The 21,580-nt window shown below is 34.2% G+C and overlaps 1 protein-coding gene across 1 annotated transcript in view; it reads right to left on the bottom strand.

Annotated features, from left to right (window-relative positions):
- Window positions 1–21,580, bottom strand: part of PACRG (parkin coregulated) — a 190,374-nt gene that overhangs the window by 87,834 nt on the left and 80,960 nt on the right. The window contains exon 3 of the mRNA XM_042822012.1: window positions 5,540–5,711. Within this exon, the coding sequence (XP_042677946.1) occupies window positions 5,540–5,711 (172 nt within the window). The remainder of the gene's footprint in view (window positions 1–5,539; window positions 5,712–21,580) is intronic.

The raw sequence follows: 21,580 nt of genomic DNA, 5'->3' as shown, positions 1-21,580 counted from the left end.
GAAATAAAATATATATATTATTTGAAACCACCTGAAGTTTCACAGAACCACAGAAACACCAAGGTTGGAAAAGACCTACAATATCATCCAGTCCAACCATCCAACTATCACTAATAGTTCACACTAAACCATGTCTCTCAACACAAAATCCAAACATTCCTGTGATCAGTTTTGAGCTGCAGAATCTAACATAAATCTTCTAATTGCAATTATTTGTACTGGTTAACAGGTACTACTGGAAAGAAGCATCCAATATTTAAGAATCAAGACAAATTTTCCAAAAAAGCTGGAGAGCATTTCTATCTTTAAAAGCATTTTAAATTTATAAAAGTTTTCTACATTTACTTTCCAGCCATGTTCTTAACAACTAGAACTGGTTCTCAAGACCAATAGTCAGTCAACAGCAAGAAAGCAATCAAACCATAAAAGGTTCTATAGATGACAGAAAGGAACAGAGATGATAAAAAATGAGGAGTACAGCCCAGAAAACTCTGTTTATTGCATAAAAATATTTTAGTATTCTGTGAAATAAGGAAGTATTTAATGATTACAAATATCTCCAGTACAGTGAAGATATCACAGGATAACAGAATTGCAGGGGTTGGAAGTGATCTCAGGAGAATATTGAGTCCAGCCCCACTGCTAAAGTATATACCCTACAGTTGGTCACACAGGTAGGCATCTAGATGGGTCTTGAATATCTCCACAGAAGGAGACTCCTCAACTTCTCTGGGCAAGCTGTTCCAGTGTTCCATCACTCTTATTGTAAAGAAGTTCTTCCAAATAAATCTGCTTAGAATAACTGCTATTGACAGGTTCAGCTCTACTCATCTAAATATAACACCAGCCCTCATTTGATATTAAATGTGATTAATTACATTGTTGTCCAAGACATCAACCCACATTTTACAACTGGATGTTGAATATAAGAAAACAAAAATAAGTTTAATTTAGAAATGTATTAGATGTTAGAAAGGACTCTGTAGGTCATGTTGAGGGAATACTGTTCTGTACATTTCTCTGGCCCACAAAAATATGTATTTCTTAATGATCATAGAAAAAAAAAACAAAAAAAAAGAAAAGCTTCCGTGTTCCTTAGTATAGAGATTGCTCTTTTTCAATTTAGTCAGAAGTGTTTGTCAGTCAGGTCTGCTATCCGTAGAAATGATACTTCCATCTAATTTACATTTAATGTGCAAACGTGAGCTTTATTTGGCTTTTAGGCCTAGATTCAGATTCCCTATGTGTCCTTTTTAAGATTCACAACTCATAAAACAAAACATTCTGGCAACTGGGCAATCCAAGCTGCTTAAGTATTTACTTTCACATTATCTTCATTAGCAAAGCTATAACAACATGTTTCTACTGATCATCTCTACTTACTTATTCCAACTTCTGCACTATCGCCTATTATTCTTTCACTTTTGACAGAGCTGCTACAAACTAGGGGGCCATTGATGTCATCTGAGTTTACAAGTAACTTCCCTCTGAAAATGTTTTTTTTATTATTTTAGGTTTGGTGGGTTTTTTTTCTTCATTTGTTTGGATCTTTTTGAATACATCAGGAAGTGAGATTCACGAACAATTGCATTAACTAAAATTGACTGAAATGAGCTGAAGTGAAGGAGATGAAACTTGCCTGCATGTCTTGGAAGCGCTTACAATCATGCTGTTAGCAAAAAAAAAAAAAAAAAAAAAAAGAAAAAAAAGGTAAATGCTTACACTTAATGAAGAGCAATAGGTGCCTTTGAAAGGAAAGCAGGTGCTTGCTTCCATGCAACAACCTGATGTTGCTCATAGTAACACCAGATAAAAGGGTAATAACATCCTGCCTCCTCAGTGTGTGTTTTTGCCTGTGTATCTCATGTCAAATCCGGTGAATTTTGCAGGATTCTCAAAGTTTCAAAAAACCTAACAACAGCAAGTATAAGGAAGTATGGCTTTTCCAATCTCATTATGGCAAACATAATATTAAACATAAGTTGCCTCAAAAAAAAAAGTATGAAAAGGGATTTTACACTCATATAATGACCATGAAGAATTTAGAACAGGAGTATTCAATTAGCAACCAAACAGTATAACATCCCTCTCTCACCTCCTCTCTGCCTTTTCCTGGCTATTCTTAGCTGCCTATAGATAAGATCAGGCCACATGTCAGTTTTAAAATAAATCAATGCATTACTGAAAGACATGGGGTACAGACAGACCCTTTTGTGCCCTAAAAATAAAGGAATGCTCCAGTTTCTTACAGGCAGCTCCGCTTGCTACCCCAGAGATGTATATCTGGGTTCTATTCTGTGTCCTGCCAGAGATACAGTTTGTGATTAGCAGAATTAGCCTCCTTCCTGCCCTGTCTATAGTATGACAATAACAGTATGTAGCTTCCTGGCAAGGGAGAAGATATTCTTCTCTGCATTATACATCAGAATTTTTGTAGTACCTACAGTACTCCTCTATGAGCAGTACATCTCAAATTATGGATCTCAGTTTTAGTTTAAATAAAACAGCGGGTTAGCCTATGCTATGTGTGAAATGGAATTAAAAGTCTTAACACCTTGAGATATTTGCATTTTCTGATTCTGCATTTTTAAATTTTTAGTTGGATTTATTACAGGCCTGACATTCCAGGTAATTTGTTTTTTCTATTCTTCTTACATCATTCAGTGACAATATTTGTAGACAATTTTATCACAGTTTGCCACTGCAAAATAAAATATGATTTGAGAAACCAGAATATATTTCAAATACTTTTTGAAAAATCAGCATCTCCAATCTGAATCTTTTTGTTCCTCACAATTTCTCAAAACCAAACATCTGTCAAGGTGGCAAATAAAAATAAGGAATTATTTCAGTTTTTTTTCAGGAAGGACACTGTATTGGTTAATTTCAGCTATCTCCCTTTTCTTAGTCATTGCTTGTTTGCATAACTGGATGAAAATTTGTAGAGGTGGTTAGGACTAAGAGTAAACCACGCATTTATTAAGTAATTTCATTTTCATCTCTAAGATACAATATTCAAAAAGTGTGAACTTTAAACAAATGATTAGTCACGGGTAGGTTGACAGATTTCTCCTTAAATCTTTTAATTATACAAAAAAATTCTAATTTAATTTAAAAAGTTTTTTTGAGAGCAGCCTTTTGCTAATATTTCCCTTCAACACAAACGCAGGAGTGAAATCTGCTTTTAAAAGCACTTCATTTGCAGAGTTATTTTTCTGTTTTTCTTTTATCCCTTTCCTCTCCATCATATATATATATTGCCTAACAATCAATTGATTTGGTCTTAGTTGCAGTAGAAATATAGTAGTGGTCTAAAAGAAGACTGGTTAATCAGATATAACACACCCAGAGGAACACTTTAGAGACAGTAATCTACATAAAACATAGCTGAGCTTATTGGGGATGGAGCTTAGTCACAGAAATATACAGCTCTGACTACACTGTTATATTACACGTGCACAGAGAATTTCAAAAACTCTTAGAGGTATACACTTCCAGGTTCCTTGAAATGGTGTGTGTCTTTTTAGCATACCATTACTGGTTTAGTCAGGAAGAAGTACTTGTCATATTTAGATGCTATTTGGTCTCTTCACACTTCACAAATAATACAGAAGCTTTGAAAAAAAGACACAAAAGCAACAAAAAAAAAAACACCAGCGAACCACTGTACAGTAAAATAAAACAGAGCCAACAAATAAATTTAGCCAGCACATTCTTGAATTGGTTTCAGTACCTTAAATACTGATTCAATTTAAAAGGCTATATATATGAAACCCATATAAATATCCTTACCTAGCACTCTTTTTCTAATGCTAAAAGCTGTGCAACCAATAAGGCTTCTAGGTAATTATTTTTAAGCTAGATTCTACTCTCAGCTAGACTTTTAAATCCCAAATGGAGCTGCTGTCATAAACTTGCAGTCTTTTTCTGAAGACACTATTTTAGCTTTCAAAAAAAAAAAAAACAAAAAACACTATAAATTTATTTGGATGTTGTTGAAAATAAAGATTTAAAGAAATGACATGAATCCTGTCTTAGAGAGAAAAATGAGTGATGTTGTTTTCATAACCTTTCACAAATATAGCTTACAGAGTAACCATTCTTTAAAATTATATACCCCTTTTGACATTTTCAAAATCTACAGGAAGATATAGTGACATCACTAATTGATCTTTTAAAAGGAGAACAAAGCTAATGGATAAAACAAAACAATTCTGATCTTTCCAGTATTAACACATCAGTATTATCAAAAGCCAAACTATATTCCTTTTCCCCTTTTCTAAAATTCTGCTTGACAATTCATTCTGTAACACAAAGAGAATGGCTGTTTTGTTCTGCATTAGCATGGATGCTGAATCATCTACAGAAATAGGGCAAAGGACAGCAATGATATCATTACTGATCAACCATAAAATAAAAATCATGTATATCAACATGGCTTTTTAGTGCTACGATTATATATTTTACACCTGGAAAAATAAATGGAAGTCAGCTGGCACAGATTAACATTAGTTTACCTATTCAACTCTCATACTCTCTTTCTCAATTTAAAAAAAAAAAAAAAAAAAAAAAAAAAAAATCAGAAAACATCATGATATTTAAAAATATTATAAAAGAGAAGAGAAGAGAAGAGAAGAGAAGAGAAGAGAAGAGAAGAGAAGAGAAGAGAAGAGAAGAGAAGAGAAGAGAAGAGAAGAGAAGAGAAGAGAAGAGAAGAGAAGAGAAGAGAAGAGAAGAGAATAGAAGAGAAGAGAAGAGAAGAGAAGAGAAGAGAAGAGAAGAGAAGAGAAGAGAAGAAGTTGTTGCATCAAAACTGCCTAGTGGTAATGCTTCTGTATCCAAGAATTTTTCAGGAGAGGGCAAATTAGCATGGGCTGAAACCCCATTTCTAATAAAACAATTCTGTCATGTTCCCACACTGAGAAGACAGCATGACACTGTCTGGTTTACTAGCACATGTATAACACATAGACTTGAGAATCATATTATCAAACTAGAGAAGGATATTGGTTCAAAATATAATCTAGTGAAGGTATAGATCTAAAGAACCAGGAAGGACAAAACAGTACATGTGAAAGAACAGATGTTTCAAAAAATTAAGTTTTAGTCTTAGTGGTATTCCATCTCAGATTACATAATGTTTGTTTCTACAAAAAATGTTAGAGTAGATAATTCTGTAATTTTGATTTGATGATTTCTCCTATCATTTCAGATGAACTGCTTTATACAGCAACAGACTTACATAATAAATGCATAAAAATCAGGTAAGAAAATGTCCCTTCACATTTCCAAAGACAATGAGTCATTCTGTAATAAGAAAAAGACTCAACAGACAGGCTATTTTTCTGGAGAACTGCATCTACCATGTGACTGAAGGCATAAACCTTCTGGCCTTACACCTTATGAATTACTCAGGTTTGCAGTAATCTACATGAAATTTACGGCCTGTCATGTTTTGTTGCTTAATTAGCAACTTGTCAAAAATCTATGCCATATAAATGCAATTTTAGTTTTTTTTAACTCCTACATCTTCACCTACTTTTTATTGGGATAATGAGCTGAGGAATGACAGGAAGAATCTTGTTTTCACCATGTTCCAGCATGTCATGGATTCCTTGACGAGCAAAAAACTCATATGGAAATGTCATTTCACAAAGTCCGTCAAAAAACAAAGGCAGATAATAATGATAGTCCAGCTTCTCAATTTCTACCTGAAAATATAAAATAAATAGTCAAATACAATTTTACAAAACAAATACAATATTATCAGGTTGACAGATAATTAGTGCCATCTAATAAGTACATTTAGAAAATAATAATTGATTTTATATCACTGAAGAGTATCATTGAGTATCATTAAGTCTCCAGCAAGATATATCACATATACTGAAATACAATCTAGTGAATCATACTGAAATACCAAAAATACTCGATGTAAGGATCAGAAAGAAAATTAGTATGCTCACATATACTTTCTGAACAGCTGCCACTCAACTCAGTTGTTTAGATGAAACTAACATTTCAAGCATCTGAAATAGCATTTGAAAGCTTCCTGATTTTTCAGTACCAGATCCTTACATTTTTGCTTATATACCTTACTCTGTAAGTCACCCAAAGGAATCAATGCTGTTATTTCAAGCATAACATTCGGTTTGCTTCAGAAAAATCTGATCACTATATGCTCATTTGGACATTCAAAAGAACAAATAAGAAAAAGAATCCTGTAACCAAAAACATATCCAGCATTGTACAAGTATCAGTATTTGTATAGAATACCCAACTTCCTAGAATATTGACCTAATTTTATTTGTTACTCATTTCAGGAACAGAATTCTAAGAAAATTTCATTGAAAAATCATAGTGAAACTAAGTACCTATTTCTAATAGGAATCTCCCTCCAATACTAAACTAGAAAGTGAGGGATTTTGCACCTACCTTTTCTTTTCTCTACTCATCATTATCCTGATATTACATACATTTATGATAGCCAGTGAGAAAAAGAATTTGTTTGCTTTCAGTTTATTAGAGCTCTGAATATAGCTAAGAGGCTCTCAACAGCCAAGCATTTCCTCTGAAAAGCTTAAGATCATCAGAACTACTGAGAGACCAATCCATCTCTTTAGGTAACCTCTTCTTTAAAACACTGCCTAACTGCTACACTATTTTTCCAGTGAGATGGTATTTCGGAATTTGGTAAGCACTTCCTCCTTCACATCTAACAAACTTTATCACAGAGTATGCTGAAGCTCAAAACATCCTATGAAAAAATTTCTCAAGTTAAGCAAACCAATACCCATCCCTTGATTTAGGGCCAATAACATTCTCACTTGAATCATGGAAGTCAAGCAAATACCAGACATGCATTGGCCACTGTCATTCATTTTCCACCCAGCCTGACTCTAAGCAGACCTGACCTTGCACATCATAGCTACTGACTAGACCACTTCAGTCTTTCACGTTACAACTGATCTACTTATGATAAATGAAAATTAAAATGGAAAAAGTATTTGAAAGTAAGTCCTTTATATTTGCTGTGAATATCTCACTATTGGCAGATGTAGAGCCAATTACATACTTCAATACCCTCACATATGAGAATGTTGATCTCTAACGAGTCTAAAAAGAATTACTGCATTATAACTACCTACAAACAAACAAAATCAATTTCTAGTTGTGAGCCATACAGAGGAAGGAAAAAATAAAATCCACATTTCCTAGCAGTGTATCTATAACATTGTATATGATTGCCTTTTTTTTTTTTTTTTTTTTAATTTCAAAGCAACCAAAAAAATAAAATTCAGAAGATATTTACATTATCTGTATTTATAGTTTTTGACACTCAGCATGTTATGGATCAGGCTTGTGAGCTAGTAAAATAGCTACTGCAGACTTCTGTTTACAAGCCTAATTCAGAAGCCAAATTCGTAACTACACAGACAAGTTTTCATCAAGTGAGAAATGTCCAGCTAGTCAAAAAAATATTGATGAAAAAGGAAGAGCAAGAAGAAGACATTTTTTCTTGTCCTCTGTCCTTCAGTGTTTTTCTTTCTAACTTCTAATTTGTAGTTTACACAGTTATTTGATTACAATCTCATTACTGGAAGTTCAGCTTTCAGAAAATTTAGAACAAAATCTACAAGTACTTGTACCTGGGCAAAGCTTTAGATGTGAAAGTGAGATATATGTATTTTTTAAAGTTGTGGGTTTTTTTTTTTTTTTTTTTTTTTTTCCCCAAAAGAAAACCACCTTTGTCAGAATATAACCCCATTTCATTTGTTTTCTTTTTTAAAATGCATTCCTTACATGGACTTTAGACAACTCTTTCAAAATTACAATTTCCAGGGAAGTACACAACTTTGTCAGGTATAAGGATCTGCAACTATTCTGATCAAAACATATAAAATAGAATCCTTCTTATTTTTTCTCCTTCTCTCTCTTAACATCTCATCTTCTCTGCATGTACCAGCAATCTTTTTTTCTCAAAGATTTTCTGATAGTCTGAGCAACTTCACTCAGCTATTCTTTGCCCTTAAAATCTGACTTTTATGATCCAGACATGAAGAAAGCTTATGCGTTCAAAAGCTTCTTCAATTTGTCTTCCCAGTGATAATATCTACTCATTAAACAATGTAACCTTAGCACTGACTTACAGTACATTACATAAACATAAAAGTGATACATTAACTTTGAGGACAATACGATTTCTGGTTAAAAAAAAATATTTTTTTCCATTATACAAAACTTGCTGTTGAAACAATATCTCCACAATATACTGGTATTACAAGCACTAGATAACAAAGCACTTGTGGGTACTCTTCTCAATTAGTTTCCAAAGCCATCAGTGGACAGCTTTGGATCAGTGGTATGTCTCTGAAAAGAACTCTGATTTCTATCTCAATTCTTGAAGTGTAAGCTGTCCAAGCATACAGCATATTTTTACTTGCGTTTTGTGCTCTATAATAACTCCCACAATATGGATCCCGGAAATATTTTGTCTTACATTCCATGGTGCGAAACCCTTTTCTTCTGTGTTTACTGTTTAGCCTTTAAAAGTGGCTATTATACAACTGTTCAGAGAAAAATGCGATTTTTCTGCTTACGCCCACAAATCCTGTTGTTCAAATCCATACACAAAAAGTGCTGATGAAAGACTAAATTCTTGGCAAAACTTGTTCACATCTAACAATAATGCTGCAAATATGAACTCAAAATAATTATTAATGAACTTTCATGTAGCGGTAAGTTGAACCAAGAGCCTGAATTTTCAGTAATCAGGTCAAATAAAAAAATCCATAAGTTACTATAAAATATGATCAGACAAAGAAGACCACTGTGTAAGCATCAGTAAAATCTTCTGTTTCGTGGCATTTCTGAGCTACCTATGTCAGAAATAAAATAAACAATATACAGTTTATACTTCTTTTATCAATGTGTATAATTCACCAAAGCACAAGATGGAAGGAAAGTATCACTATGGAAAGGCAGTATCACTTTTACAGAATTATTTTTTTCTGCAAGAAAGCCATTCCTATGAAGTAGCCAAAAATGAGAGGCAAGTCTGCTGGGATAACGAGAAGCCCAAGTTTAGTCTGTAAATAGTAAAAAACAAACAAACAAACAAACAAGTTCCCTGGCTAATCTGTCTGATAAATGGAGAAAGCAAGATAGCTGAGAAAACTTAAGGTATAGAAGTTTGACAACTAGCATATTACTGACCTTCCTTAAACAAACAAATTTAAAGCAATCTGAGTTTTAGGAGATAGCATTTAACATATAGAAACAATATATTTTCCATCTTACTATTATCCACATGATATTATATGTTTTCGATACAATTATCCAAAAACTGAATTTGATCTCCCAAAAACACTGTATCAGACTGCTTATAAATTCCTTTAATTCCTTTATCTAAAACATTAAGTATATAAGAAGAAACTGCAATTTTTTGTTTGATAAGGAGAAAAAGGAACTTTTGTAAGCATAGTAAAGATTTTATATGGATTCTCTGATAAAATAATTGTTTCCTTTAAGATTTTTTTTCCATTCCATACCACCTTCAGTTGAAAAATTCTAACTATTTCATCTCCATTTCCTAGCTTGGTAGAAAGAGAAAAGCAGAAATATTCTTGAATATTCTGTTTTGAAGTTCTTTCTGATTTTAGGAAAAAAAGCTTTCCTTCCACTTTAGTTCAAAGTTCTTTTTTTTGTCTTCAAACATTCTCTACCTGTAATCAAGACGAAGCTTGTGTATTTCACAGTTTGTGGTTTATTCCCTTTAGTATATTTGTTCCCTTTAGTATATCTGCTCTTTTAGTATATTTGTCATACATGGGTTAACATTTGTCATGTTAATCCATAATTAGTCTGAAGTCTGTAGTCTTCTCTATAGAACATCAAACGTTCATTAATATTTTCTAGACCTGATTAGACGGTGTTTTTAGTATGGTAACTTTACTTATGGTGCTTATATTTCAAAACTCAATCCTAGTGTTGCATTTAGTCCTTAAAGCATTACCAATAAAAAGATTCAGTTTGCTGAATTTCACCTTTCAGTATACACTGCATAGGATCGTAATATAAAAATTCTCTCTTGAAAGAACTTTAGCATAAATTATTACCTATATTCTACCTATAAAAATGAGAGACCTACAGTTTACATTCTCCAATACAATAAGGTATGTATCTTGGATGGAGATCGGTGTCCTCCAGGGCTTGGTGTTGGGAACGATACTCTTTAGTAACAGAGTTGGAACACCTCTCCTGCAAGGACAGGCTGAAAGCTGGGGCTCTTTAGCCCGAGGAGAGGAGGCTATGAGGGGACCTGATAGCAGCTTTTCGTTACTTAACAGGGCTGGATACCTGAGCTAAGGACAATAGGATGAAGTCCACCAAGACCAAGTGTCAGGTCCTGCACTGTAGGCTTGGGGCAGAGTAGCTGGAAGACTGCATGGAAGAAATGGACCTAAGGTGTTTGTCGATGCTAGGCTGAACGCCAGCAGTGCGCCGTTGTACTGAGTTCTAGTGAGGGACACAAAGAATAATGCATTCAGTTTTGGGGCCCACACTACAAAAAAGATATTGAGGCGCTGGAGCATGTCCATAGAAGGGCAACAAAGCTGGTGAAGCATTTGGAACACAATTCTGATGAGGAGCAGCTGAGGGAACCAGGATTAGTAAGTTAGGAAAGTATATGGTTTAGTGAAGAAATATTGGCGGTAGGTGATGATGATCTTGGAGGGTTCTCCAACATTGGCAATTCTACGGTTCTACCTGAACATACACCTCAAAAGTGAAGTAATACAACTCTATCTCCACAGACTAATTTCTTGTTTGACTTTCTCCCTCAGTTTCCTCTGAACTGAGACCGCCATCAAATTCTTTGCAAATTCTGGAGAGACGCTCAAAATAAAATTTATCTACTTTGGCTCAGGTTTGATAAATATGAAAGAGGAAAATAACTGAAACAGAAGTCATCCGATCACAAACATTTGGCAATATGGCAAAAGCAGTCTATTCGTAACCTTTCATAAGCAATATAAGCTAGAACTGGATATTATGATGACCTCTGTAACATCATAGAAAATAATCAAGTTTATGTCATTGTAGCAGACATACTCCACAGATATTATATTCAGGACAACTGCTGCATGGCAATGGTCATTTATTTGATAACCACAATATTTTACTTTTGGTTTCCACACTAGAAGATGACAACCTAATCATACCAGTGTTAGTGAGAAGGACAACTAATAGTTAAAAAAAAAAAAAAAAAAAAAAAGATCATGTTGGTCAATAAATAAATAGAGGATCAATGAGTGGGGGAGAAATAAGAGCAAGAAGAAGGAAGACATACATCTGTATAAAGGCCTTCCCATTCAGTGAGAGAGTAAAAATAATCATCCTGCAATCTCACCTATAAATGCAAGCTAGCAATTACATTTTAAGAAATGTTTTGTTAGCTACATCAGTGAATGTGAGCTGTGCCATACAGAAGCTAATCTGTATATATTATATATTATATATATATAATTTATATATTATATTTATAAATTTATATATATTTATATTTATATTTATAAATTTATAAATAATTTATATATATGTATTTATATATATAATATTATATATATATTATATATATATAATCTCAATAGACTTCTAAAGAGTGTGGGTTCTATTCTTGAATCTACTTTTTTTTTTTTTTTTTTTAAATTCTTTTCCCTGGATCTAGATTTTATAAGCATACATTTACACAAAAGAAAAGGCATGATTTACCAATATCAAAGAGGACAGTAGTATCCATACAGACAAATTAGGATGACCAAAAATACAAGTTTACGAGATACAGGTCTTACTTTTGTCACTTTTAACACTGCATGTCATGCTATAAGGATTACTGCTACCAGCGTAGGAGTCCATCAGTATGTTATAGCAATAAAAGAAAAACTTGAGCAACCTAATTAATTATAAGCCACCAACATGATGTAGATGTGAAAAGGGCATTTACCAGATAGTTACATAATAGATGGGAAAGCATTACTATTACTATACGAGGCACTTGTAAGATTGTGTCTGTTATTATGACCAATTTGTCCTTATATAAAACAACCAGATTTTATTCACATGTTCTGTACTGGAAGTAACAGGAACAAACAGATAATATGAACACTGCAAACTGGAAGAAACACACACACAAAAAAACAGGAAAAATAAACATTTTTTAAATTTTTAATCTATTTGTTCTCTAATTGCTTTAGATTATCTGAGTCAATTGGTTTCTAGAAAAGTATGCAAAATATTCTATTTTAGCACAGCAAATAGCTATAGATTATGCTCACAGGATTGCTTTCTTTTAACTAATAAGAAACACTATGAATAGAAAATGAATTCACCCTGAGAATAGTGCTCAGTAAGCACAACAGACAGAAGTAGAAGGTACTCAATAATTTTTTGTGTGAAGCAAATTATGGACCACAGAATAACCTCAGTGGCTGACAAAAGTATTTCCACTACTTCAGAAAGAATGCTGTTCTATTTACATTCTTTTTGCTGTTCAAAGACTTGCTGAAACCTTGTTAAACACACCCAATTGTTCCATTGTTTTCCTTACACGAATTATTAACATCCACAAGCACAGTAAATTTGAAACTTCAGACTAAGAAAGCCCTAATCACTTTTATCTGCAATTGCATAACATAAGCATTACATGATGTGAAGAGATAATTTGCGTTTACAGCTATCAAACAATATTTTTTTTTGTACTATGTACACCTACTTTGAGGTGAATGCCAGGGAATGACTGCTCTGAGGTCCATAGCTCCCTAAAGAGATTAATTCGCACCCTCACCAAGGACCACTGAAATCCGCCACAGCTGCACTCAGGAACCAGCAAGGAGCAGAGGACAGATTCTGCCCCATCGCTATAGAAGGTACTATTGTGAAGAAGAAACTTTCAGTTTTGTAGGTGCTTAACTAGACAACAATGTACAGATTTCTAAAAAGGAAAGCAAGGAAGACAACACTGTATGATTACTCCATTTTCAAGGCAGAAGTTGAAGGTAGAATAAGAAAGCATAAAGAATTCTGGCTACCCTTTGGAGGCAGACATATCGATCTTCACTGATTACTTTTGCAATATGTAGTTCAGTTTAAACCATACTGAAGGAACCTGCTCAACAAAACATATGCAGTGCAGCATGTCAGCAACGAACTTGTTTAAATTTTTGGAAAAAATACTGAAATAATTTTTGCTACTGTTTTAATGAGATGAAAGATAACGCTATTTGTAAAGAGTGAATTATGCAGTCAAATCAGGAAAGGATGTCAACTAATTTTATTATACATTCAGAAAGACAGTGACCAAGCAGTTGTTTTTGAACCCGTTGGTACTAATCTTTTTCTACCCCAATTATTAATGAAAAGCTATCTGTTAAATTAACTTGAAATTCTTCAGCTTTAATGTAAATAATACAAAACCAGGAAAAAATTGAGAAAAGTAGGAACACTGGGATAAAGGCACAGGGAAAAAAAATGTCTGTGGCCAAAATTAAAAACAACTGTCTGAAGATTTATTTTGATTTAGTGATTAAGGCATACCATAAAATATCTGGAAATCTTCAAACAATATAATGCAGAATATATTCAATTTCATAATAAGTTTCAGACAAGTACACAGAAAAAAGTCAATAGTTGTATAGCTTTAGTGAAACAGTGAATACTTTTAATATCTGTTACTATGCATTATTATTTGAATATTTATACACAGTATATATATTTTTTAAATGTAATAAAAATGTGGAAAATGAAGGGCCCAAAGGGAAATTAGAATGACAATTTTTTTAAGTTAAGAGTTTTCAGTTAGACGGTTCCCATTGCCTTTTGACTCTTGACATTTATCTCGAAGTGGGAAAGTTAGCAAAAAAGTTATAATAAATAGAATAAAATAGAACACTCTGTTCATTCTCCTAATTAGAAAAAGAAGAGATATTTCCTCGAATGCTTCATGCTTAGTCTACATTAGTATCTTACTTCGGAACAGTTGTGCAATTTCAAAGTTAATCCTGAATAGAAATGGAACATTTTGTGTGCTGGAAACGTGCTTCTGTTTATAGTTGTGATTCACCTATTTTTTATTTAAGCCTTTTCCATTTTTCCTTTATTGTAAGCACAGTAAAAGGGTTACTGAAGTCTTTCTACAGGAGGACAAAAGCTAGCCACTTGCTCATGAACTTCAAAGACACATTGTGATGGGGGGATTTCTGAGCACTGCCAGAAAAAAAACAACTATACCTATCATACATTTGTTCCAATTTTTTTTTTAAGATTTTATTATACTATTAAGTTTGGAAGAATTCTCCCCTCGCTTTTTGCTAACCTCCAGAGATGTAACTAAATTTTTTTTTAGACATCATTATCAGTAAGCATGGAAAGTTATACAGAACAGGAAGGGAGTCCTCTCAGTAAATTCATAATATTCATAGTCTATTCAATCTTTTCTTATCATGCAAACTCACTAATTTTACATGACGTTTGCAAAATTCTCTTAATGAGAACAACCTGTTTTTCAGTTTTCTTTCTTTTTAAGGATCAATACCTCTAACAACTATAATCAGAATCCTAAATGTACGAGCACCCAGTGACTTAACTAGTTGTCTCATAAGTTTAGTAAGAACTGAGAAGCTGTTATATGACACTAAAGGAGAGGTTTTACATGTCTCCTACTCCAATAAAACAGGCTTGCTAGACAAAGAGCAGAAATCTGTAGACTGCACTCTGGAGATTCAGCTTATTAAAAGCAATCTAAGGGATAGTTTTAAGAGTAAAAATAATAGATAAAGGATATCTGGCTCTGTAGATATTAAATTAGGATTTCAAAAAGCTTTCAGTAGAGTCATTTTCAGGAGATTATTAAGTTAACTTAGTAGCCACAGGAGGCAAAATGAAGTCCTTTCATGAATTAAAAGCTGGTTACAATAGAAGAAGCAAAAATGTTAATGGAGGAGCATCCAGGGGATTAGTAGAAATGATGCTGCTTAGTATATTATCAAAAACTACCACAATTTTAAAATAAAAGCATTACTTAGAATGATAGGAATAATGAAACATTGCAAATAGTTGAAAAATAGTTGAAACTGATGAAATGATATATCAGTGTACATAGTAAAGGTGGAATACATGACAAAAAAAGTAAAAATTGTAAATTATTTTTACAACTTACAATGCTACAGTTTCTGCTAATTGTATTTCTCAGTGTGAAGGCCCTATCACGTCGGTAACTAAAAACATATTTTTCTTTTTTTTTTTTTTTCTTCAGGGGAAAAAAATCATTAAGTTCATGCAGAAATTAGGTTTATCTGAAAGGATAGTGAGAACAGTGAAAACAGTTATCTCCCTCTAGGTCCAGAGCTCCCCTTATGTGTCTTGCTCTTTGCATGCTCTACCAGCAAAATGAATCCTATCTTGCACGTTCTCCTCTGTGAGTATTCCAAGAGGAAGGTGTTAGCCAGAGAAGGTCAGGTCATCCTCTGGTAACTCTTTCTGGTTCTATTAATGCCACATTTGCATTGGAAAGTCATATATAAGTTCTTGACTGGAACTGAATAAAGCACGGAATCATTTAAGTTGGAAGATATGTTTAAGGGCCACCTAGTCCAACTCCCCAACAGGAACACCTATAGATAGATCAGATTGCTCAGAGCACTGTCCAGACTAATAGTGAATGTCTCCAAGGAGAGGACATACTCAGCAGGCCCCAGTGCCTCACTACTTTTATCATAAAATATATTTTTCTTATATCTACTCTTCTCTCGCTCCAATTTATAGGAGGGAGAGGAGGTTCTTTTATTACCTATATACCTGGCGTGAGATTAAGAAGCAACGGTTCAAATGTTGGTCCAACCAGTGTATTACAAATCTTAATCAGGGGAATTGGGGAAGGGGAGGACGGATGCTATTATGATTAGGGTAATGGGGAAGGGAAGGTGGGTGATAGAAAAGATAGAAGAAGCAAGGAGTCTTTATAGGCAGCAAGAGGGACATAGTCACCACCATGGATCCAGCGAGGTTCGTAGTTCCGTCTTTGATCCTCAGTAGTGGTGGGTCATCGGGCAGAGTTATTCTATTGATGACGATGACGGCGATGATGGCCCCTTTTCAATAGTTTCAAAGTGGTCGAGTCAGCTGTCTTTGGAGTGACAGCTCAAATCCAAAGTGGTTGAGTCAGCTCTCCTTTGAGTGACAGCTCAAACCCAAGGTGGTTGAGTCAGTTCTCCTTGCATTGACAGCTTCTGGCTCTGGGATCTCAGCAGGAACCTCCTTTGCTCCCATCTTCTGGGCCTTGCCAGCAGATAAGAGGGAGCAGGGATGCCTATCTGCATCCTGTTTTTCACAGAACACAATGGTATCGTTCCCCAATTTTCCCACACCTAGCTGGAGCTGTTTAGTCACAGGCCAAATCTTCCGCCAGTAAACACTCCTGAGCACTCTCATCACTCTTCTACAGAGCAAGCAGCTCTGGAGGAAGGGGCTTTCAAATGTTCCCAAAGCAGTATCTATTGTCACATGGTTAGCACCCATTAGTTGCCTCCTCAACAAATCACTCAGAGTCTTATCACAAGAAATACCTCAGGAAGCAAGCTTTGAGCCAAAAAACAAAGAAGGATTCTCACAATTCTAAATCTCCCCTCTTTCAGGTTGAAGCCATTTCCCCCTGTCTTATCACAATGGTCCCTATTAAAGAGCATCTCCCCTTCTTCCTTAAAGCACCCCTTTAGATACTGACAGGCTGCTATCGGATCTCCCTGGAGCATTCTCCAGTCTGAACAGCACCAACTTTACGAGCCTGTCCTTGTAAGGAAGGTGTTCCTTCCCTTGGATCATTTTTGTAATCCTCTTCTGGGTGTGCTCCAACACATCCAAATCTTTCCTTTATGAGGACTCCATATCAGGATGCAGTATTCCATGTAAGACCTTACCAGTGCAGAGTAGAGGAGCAGGATCACCTCCCTTGAGCTGCTGGCCATACTTCTTTTGATGCAGCCCAGGCTTTCTGGACTGTAAGGGCACATTGCTGCCTATGTCCAGCTTCCTATCCATCAGTACCACACAGATCTTTTTTAGCAGAGCTGTTGTCAATCCTTTTGTCCTCCAGAATGTAGTGGTAGTGGGAGCTTGCCTCATCCCAGGTGCAAGATCTTGCATTTGGATTTACTGAACCTCATGAGGTTCACCTGGGCCCACTGCTCAAGCCTGTCTAGATCCCTCTGCATGGCAACCCATCCCTCTGGACCTCCCTCTGAGCTGCACCCCACAGCTTGGCATCATCAGCAAACTTGCTGATGTACTTGATCCTACTGCCACTGTCCCTGATAAAGGCATTAAGTGTTGGCCCCAGCATCGATCCCTTGGAGACACCACTCAAAACCAATCTCCATCCAGACACTGAGCCACTGACCACCACTCTCTGGACTTGATCCTGCAGACAGTTCTACATCCACTGAACAGTCCATTTCAACTAAGTTCAAGAAGCTGTTTCAATTTTCATCAGTATATGACCCGCTATTAAAATACAATTAAAAAGGCATCATAGTAATATTTAATACTAGTTAGAATACTATATATAGTGAAATGTATTTAAATACTTTTTCGTAAGAGTGATAAATTTTCTCCAGTAACTTGAGTATCTTACCACCAGAAACCTTTTGTTCCACAGACTCCAAGAATCCTGGAAGATAACTCTGAACTTATTTCATGCTTTTCAGTCATGGTCTGGTGGAATGAGACAATGAGTGACACTAGAAGGTCTTCAGAGATAAGAGAGATATCTACTCGCTGTAGATAGGCAAGTGAAATACTAACTGAAGAAATTTTAGACATTGATAAAGCCTTAGAAATGGAAGGGAATACTGCACCATCTGCTGGTTGATACCAAACGATGTGATGGTGTTGTCCTCTTTCAATAGTGAAAGAGTTGAACAAAATAGGCAGAAGATGGTAAATATCAAGGCTTTATTTGGGAACAAACAGATCAGGCTGCCATAGAGAAGTTTAAAGACACTTCTTGTGAAAATCAATACAATTCCAATTAAGTCATAACTCAAATAGAAGTGAATGCTCTTCAGAATTTATAATCTACAGTGTGATCAAAATGTTTCCATGGTCTAGATCAACACATATAAACAGAACAAGGCAGGAGTAATCCTCGACAATGACAAAACTATGCCAAGACTGTGCTAACTATTCACTGAACAGTGTCTATACTCGAGCCCCGTCACTTTACTAGAATAACTGTGGAGGTAGGCATGAAGTAAACAAATTGAAGTGACATGAAAAACGCAAACTAATTTTAAAAAAACATAGAAGTTTGCTTCAGAAGCTTTTAAATACTGTAATAAATCAAAAATACGTGAACAACATTTTTGTTGCAGGTATATCACTCAGGAATTTTGAGTTGATTAGACTATATTACTGTCATGAAGTTAAAAATAAACTTTGCTTTAGAAGGAGATTATAGTCACTTGTGGCATCTGCCATGAATGTCTGTGAAATGAATCACTGAACACAACTCTTACGTTGATGGTGTCACCAAAGATAGCACTTCAGAGGTGGGAAGAAGTCTTCAGATGACTTTTAGTCATTATATCTTCATGACCTCTGTTAGTTGTTGTTTGTTTTTTTTTTCCCCTCTGAGATCATATGTTGATTTAAAATTCAAAATAAAAATACAGAAATTGTTTGCTTCTTTGTGACATTGAATTTATTATCTTTTTTTTTTTAGTAAATACCAGAGATAACTTATCTAGCTATTCTCATTAGGATTAACTATGCAAAAAGATATGCAAGCCCAAACAGTTCTGTTCAGCTAATGGAAACAGTAGGAGTGTTATCATGACTGAGAACACAAGCTAATTAGATAAAGCCCTTTCCGAATTTGGTGCCCATAACAAATCCAGAAAGGTATGAAAAAATCGCCCTTCAGAGAAGCCAACTGTTGATCAAATAAACAAGACTTGAATTTACAAACTGTCCCTCATGTAGATTTTTAATTTATTAGAGCTTCATCTGCTCTTTCAAGAACATACGTTTTACAAATAGTTCATTTCAGTAAGATATAAATCATGGCACCAGACTGGAACCATGACAAATGTATCTGGAATGACAGATTATTTTGTATAAAACTTGGATGAAATATATTACAATGTACTGTAACACCTAGGGTTTTATTTTGTTGTATTATAAAAGTAATACTCAAATTGCCTTTAAAGTTAAAAAAAAAAAAAAAAAGAAAAAAGAAAAGGGCTTCTGTAATACAGGAAGATTCAGTGGTTGTTTGCTTGAGTTCAAGTAACATTTCTTATAGTCCTACTCAGCAACTTAAAGTAAAGGAGTATTTTCTCTTAAAAACCATTTAAACTGGCAACCATATTAAAATATCAGAATATGGCCCTCTCTCAATTTGAAACAATACATTTTACATTATTCAATTGCAATTGTTTTTTAATTCAATGCTGTTTTATTATGAAAATGTATACTCAGAACATGATGTACATGTTTTGAAATGCAGATACTGTATAGCTCTAAAGGCTTAATATTTTTTGTTAATAAAAGTCTAAATAAATCTGATAAGGGAAAATAAGATATGCAGCTATATAATAATGAGCATATAAGTCATGCATGTATTTAGAAAGAACAAAATAAAAGGTATTCCATTTTACATTCTTATTTTTGTGTAACTAACAAGCACATCAGAATCGCCACTATGAAACATGATACCTTTTTTATATTATCAGTGCATTTTATTTCTGTATTTTGATATTTAAAGCAACAAATAATGCAAAATATTTAAAGAGATTCCAGAATTTTTCACATTGAACACATCCCTTTTTCTTCCTACAGCAGTGCACAAAAGAGGAAGGCAAGTAAATAATTATATTTTAAAAATTCCGTTAAAATGCATATTTTTAGAAGATAGATATTATTGCATATTGCTTTTTTGTTTTTTTTTTTTTGCAGCAGTTGCCAATATAAAAACACACAGATATTGACAGATGATAAATTGAAGGTATTGTTGTAATGTTCTAATATACCATAATTATAATGGTATTTTGAATTTTGATAGAACCATTTAAAAATTTCTCCTAATCAATTGCTTGGCAAAAACCATTAGGGAAACAGTTAAGTCTTAAAGATTAAACATGTATTCTTGCATTCTAAGCTCAAAATTAGACTTCTGCCCACAGAAATCAGGGATCTTCTTCACTAATTTTATTTAGTATGCTACTGTTCCTTCAGTCCTGTTCTTGAATCATGCACAATACTGACTAAAGAAGTTTTTATGAGGCTAGAGGAAGCTATTGGAAAGGAAAAACTAACATGGAGGTTCAGATAAATACCATCAGTAGACTACGGCAATGATTGATCTGTCTAATTTGTTATTTTCTTTGAAAGCAATAAAGTACATGAGCCGAAGACAAATTTGTGGGAAGTAAACTAAAGCAAAATAACTAATACTAAAATAGCTGCCAGTCCTATACTTTATTATCTCAGAAATATTACACGATACAAAATATAGTACCACAGAGCATGGCAAGTCAGCTCACTTCTTTGTCTTTTATATTCAGTTTATCAGTGAAATATGAAGTATATCTTCCAGCCTCTTGCAAACAGAATTTGAAACAAATAGGTTTTTACAACTTAATTTTTACTAGATAAAACGAGATCTGGTCATTGAATTTTTTGAACTGTCCTTGAAACAAATACACCAAGGAAGTCAACACGTCATGTCTCTAGCTGTAAATTATATTATTGATACACATTCTATGTATGCATCTTAATACATTTTCTCAGCACAGTTTTTCGAAGATGCTTTCGAGAGTTTAGTGTAGTCTAGATTATTTAGGAATGTTCTTTTATCTTAACACTGACCAGACGAATAAATTGTAAGAAATTTAAGAAAGTTGAGAAATCGCACTTATTCCTCAATTGACTCAAGTATAGAAGTCAGAACATAAGGTAAAAATAAAACACCTACATGGCTCCCAGATCATATGAATTAGAACTGTACAGTAAGAGGAGAAAAGAAATGCAAGAAATTCCTCATGCTTTTTCAGATTTATAAGTGATCACCGCCATGTGATGTTTGCCATGCAGCACAGGTAACCCTAACAGTCTTACTAAGAATTCTGCAGTCTGTTCTGGAGAAAACAAAACAAAAGCAAAAAGGATATCACAGACTGAGTTTCAAAGGGGTTGCACTACACCAGGCTTTAATCCACTCAAATTAAGCCAATGTCTGTTTAACCAACTAAACTGTACTATGCAGTGTAGAAAAAAAAAAATCACATTTTCCTTTTTCAAACACGTTCACAAATATTTTTAATATGGATGTCATGGTTCAGTCTGGTTTATGTGACATCATGATGCAGAATAATAATAAAAACCATGAAACCATGACAATTGGTCTATTTTTCCTTCTCTAGAATGGCTACAAATTTCGTACAGCTGTTTCAAGTTTTATATTACTGTAGTATTACTTCTGTTTAAACTCACTGTCTAGAAGAAATAAGTTGTTATATCAGTGGTA

The sequence above is a fragment of the Centrocercus urophasianus genome, unplaced genomic scaffold (assembly GCF_019232065.1).
Source record: "Centrocercus urophasianus isolate 14NV4802_14NV808 unplaced genomic scaffold, USGS_Curo_1.0 seq_10, whole genome shotgun sequence".
NCBI classification, from domain to species: Eukaryota; Metazoa; Chordata; class Aves; order Galliformes; family Phasianidae; genus Centrocercus; species Centrocercus urophasianus.
This window is presented reverse-complemented; position numbering and strand designations above follow the sequence as displayed.